This window comes from Octopus bimaculoides, chromosome 11 (genome assembly GCF_001194135.2).
Source record: "Octopus bimaculoides isolate UCB-OBI-ISO-001 chromosome 11, ASM119413v2, whole genome shotgun sequence".
Lineage (NCBI taxonomy): Eukaryota > Metazoa > Mollusca > Cephalopoda > Octopoda > Octopodidae > Octopus > Octopus bimaculoides.
Window position 1 is genome coordinate 21,398,998 of NC_068991.1, and position 4,096 is coordinate 21,403,093.

General features: G+C 35.1%; 1 protein-coding gene across 1 annotated transcript in view; it reads right to left on the bottom strand.

The window, feature by feature from the left end:
- Positions 1–4,096, bottom strand: part of LOC106869225 (organic cation transporter protein) — an 11,611-nt gene that overhangs the window by 2,106 nt on the left and 5,409 nt on the right. Inside the window, exons 3-4 of the mRNA XM_052971672.1 lie at positions 3,466–3,696; positions 1,676–1,878 (exon numbers count right to left, since the gene is read on the bottom strand). Coding sequence (XP_052827632.1) covers positions 1,676–1,878; positions 3,466–3,696 — 434 coding nt within the window. The remainder of the gene's footprint in view (positions 1–1,675; positions 1,879–3,465; positions 3,697–4,096) is intronic.

Sequence of the window (4,096 nt, forward strand, 5' to 3'; positions counted from 1 at the left end):
TATATATAGGAGCACCTCGTCGGTTACGACGACGAGGGTCCCAGCTAATACGATGAACGGAACAGCTTGCTCGTGAAATTAACCTGTAAGTGGCTGAGCACTCCAACAGACACGTGTACCCTTGACGCAGTTGTCAGGGAGATTCAGCGTGACACAGAGTGTAACAAGGCTGGCCTTTTGAAATACAGGTACTACTCATTTTTGCTTGGAGCAACATGAAATAAAGTGTTTTGCTCAAGGACACAACGCGTTGCCGGGAATTGAACTCACGACTTTACGATCATAAGCCGAATGCCCTAACCACTAAGCCAAGCGAGGAAATTTAAATAAAATTTTAAGAAATAACAAGAAGGTCATTGTGTTAAGATATATTCTTCGGATATGGATATGCTATTTTGGAATAATGTCACGTAATTTTGTACAAAAAAGTCTCTTCTTCAGATTAGATTCAGATGATAGAAAACATCAATGAGAAAGATTTAGTGTTGCTCATTCATTTTAATAATTGCGACTTAGAATTTTTTAATTATCCTGTGTAGTATCTAACTTAGTTGAAGACTTGCAATGTGAGAATTTGTTTACGTGTTGAGTGTGTACTCGGGTGTGAGAGCGGAGGAATCGGTTAAAGAAACTTCACATTGTTTAGGTAATTTCTGGAACTTTTCAACCTTACTAATATATGTGACTTCTCTACTGTAAAAAAGCTGAAATTCCCTTGTCATGTTTGCGAATGGTTTGGCTATTTTGAGAACTCTCCAACTTATATCTTAATTTGTGTTAAGCTTTCCCAATTTCCAAATATGGTGTGACAGTTGTGTGAAATTTACCAGTCACTGTACATGAAGGATGTGCTCTAGTTATAAGGCTTTTGTTTAAATTTACTTTCAACCATGCTTATGGATCGTCTATTCTAAACTAGTGGTATGGTCTAAAAGGCATGTTTCATTCCTCCTACATGAACAACCTGAACACAAAATAGGAAAGGCAGCTGTAAATCAGAGAATTAAATGCTTTCTCTGGACCTATTCCAGTGCGGTGTGTTGATAGAGCATAAAATGCCATTTCTGAAACCGCTGTTAAAACTGTATTGTGGTATAGAGTTCTCCCCTTCCCCAGTCAGAAATTTTCTTCAAGGAAGATAGACGATAAATTCTCCTACTTAGGTTATTCAAAAAGTTTTATTGGACTACTTATCTATATAACTTAATACTGGATTTTGTTTGTGGAAAGTTTTGTAAATATATATTTGATTTTAAGCCAGGAAAGACATCAGAGAAGTTCTCGTTAGAGGGAGTGCAATTTTAAGACTTAGGTTATTGATAACCGCTATTCACTTTGTAAATGTAGCTAGCATGACCGTCATTACGATATGACACCTCTAAACCTCCCTCTATGTTCAAATCGATGTTGCAACTAGTAATCATATTCGTTAATAGGCCCAATATATACTACGCGAATAATTCGCATATACACATGTTATAGAACCCATACTGCCGTCAAGTGTGTCTGTAGATTCTAATATTTGAAAACCAAATTGATCCCTTTCCACAGGGCAAAGTTTTATTTCATGCATTATTACTTCGAGGTTCGTTTCATTTGTGCTAAATCATTTCCTTGCAAATTCTAGATTCTTATGTATGTATGTGTATATAATGGCTAGAAACCTGGTTCTTACAAGAAATCCACAATAAAATATCCCGAGAGGGCAGCATTAAATAGGAATAACATGTTCCAACTGTAATCCTTCAACATATAGCCTATGACACCGACAAGACAATTACCAACGCTCCAGACATTCATAAATAAACCAGTCATAATGATACGCTTTTCTTTGGGGTATAATTCACAAACCAAAGTTGTAGAGCTAAGAAGAAATGCCTGAAAAAGAAAATAGTAAAGAAAATTTCTAACGTAAATTGAAAGTGGATAAGATACTGCAACAAGTTCATATAGCTTTCGAGTAGTGAAGACCGTTGGAATTTTAACGTGTTATTTATTCCACACAATCAATGTTATATGCTTAATTAACAATATATTGGATTTCTAGGGTTAACGATTGCTGAGTTTATCGGGTCATTTTCAACAAGTTAGTTGGTTATACGCATATGTCATGGCAACAATGCAGTACGTATCAACAAGACAGTTATTCACCACGTTAACATTCCACCTTGTTGCAAATAAGTATCATAGTTTACATGTAATTCGCTGTGGCAAACAAGGTAGAACACTACTATTGTAAATGAGGATTTATATCGGATCAGAAATGTGATATATGTTGTAAGGACATCATCTCTCCAAGCTTATATTTACCTCTCTAATCCATATTACGGTTCGCACATTTTAAAGCTTACTTGTACTTTATACACATCTGTAAAATGATGTCTTAGGTGATGTCTCACTTCTACATACAATGCTATAAGACTCACCATTCAGTGTATTTATAAATGAAGCACAAAGCTTGTAATATAGAAATCTTTACGTATAGCAAAATTCCTCTCTTCCTCCTTCACATTCACACACGCGTACTTTATATATATATATATACAAATTCGTGAGTAAGAATTAGCTATCTCACATCAATTATACATTAGTTAGGGTACATGAATATATATATTTGTCGAAATACGATATTGGTCATTCATATACGGTAACTATGAAGTTTGATTCATAAAACTGTCTAAATGATAGTATGACATTATAACATGTTTTTATAGACAGCACTCATAAACTCATAAACGGTCTTGCTTCATGCTAACACATTTTTTAAATACAAATCTGATACAATTAAGAACACATATATATGTGTGTGTGCACGTGTGTGTGTGTGTGTGTGTGTGTGTGTGTGTGTGTGTGTGTGTGTGTATGCATATATGTGTGTATGTCACTTTATTTTTGCGCATTTTTCTAGAACAAGGGACCGAGTTTCTATCGAAGAAACAAAAGTTTCATTGGAGTTTAGACAACAAAAATGATTATATGAATGTATGTATGTATGTATGTATGTGTGGGTGTGTGTATGTATGTATGTATGTATGTATGTATGCATGTATGTATGTATGCATGTATGTATGTATGCATGTATGATTTTTTAAAGTTTTATTCATGTTCTTGAGAGAATCCAAGCCGGTAGCTAAAAAGCGACACGGCTTTTTGAGTTAAGATAGTTCTTAATGTTGGTATATATATCGTTGAGCTGGTATATTGGTTGAACTGTCAATGCATATATCTAGATGTGTGCATTTATTCGCATAAGAATCTCACAAGGAGAATTTTTGGAATGTCTTACAAATCTTTACTGTACCACTAACAGATTGGATTGGGAGAATCCGCATCAGTTTCTTTTGTTCTTTCTCCGTGAAACCGAGTACTTGTAGGGTTTTGTACAATGTTTTGAATATATTTATGTATGTATGTATGTATGTATGTATGTACGTATGTATGTATGTGTATTATTTTAGACTTTACCTCTCTTAGTATTCCAATGAAAAATCTCATGACTGCAAACAAGAGGTAGAATGGTGAAAATGCACCGAATAAGTTGAAGATTAACAACAAGGCACTGCTTGACACTCGCACATGTTTTCGTCCAAATCTTTCAATCAAATAAGGTGCTGTCAAACCACCAATCATTTGACCCACGATATAAAATATTTGGGTAGATTCAGCCAATCCTTCATTGTTACAGACCAGATCCCACTGCAAAAACAAACGTGTTTTACAACAACCAGGCAGAATTACGATTTCTCTATATGTATATGTACATTGTATATATATATTTTCTTTTATTCTTTTACATGTGTCTGTCATGTCACTGCAGCCATGCTGGAGCACTGCCTTTAGTAGAATAAATCGACCCCAAGACAATCTTTGTAAGCCTAGTACTCATTCTGTCGGTTCTTTTGCCGAACCACTAGATTACGAGGACGTAAACACACCAACATCGGTTGGCAAAGCGATGGAGGGAGGAAAAACCCAGATACACAGACAGACAGACAGACAGACAGACATACACACACACACATACACACACACACACACACACACACACACACACACACACATATATATATATATATATATATATATATATATATAT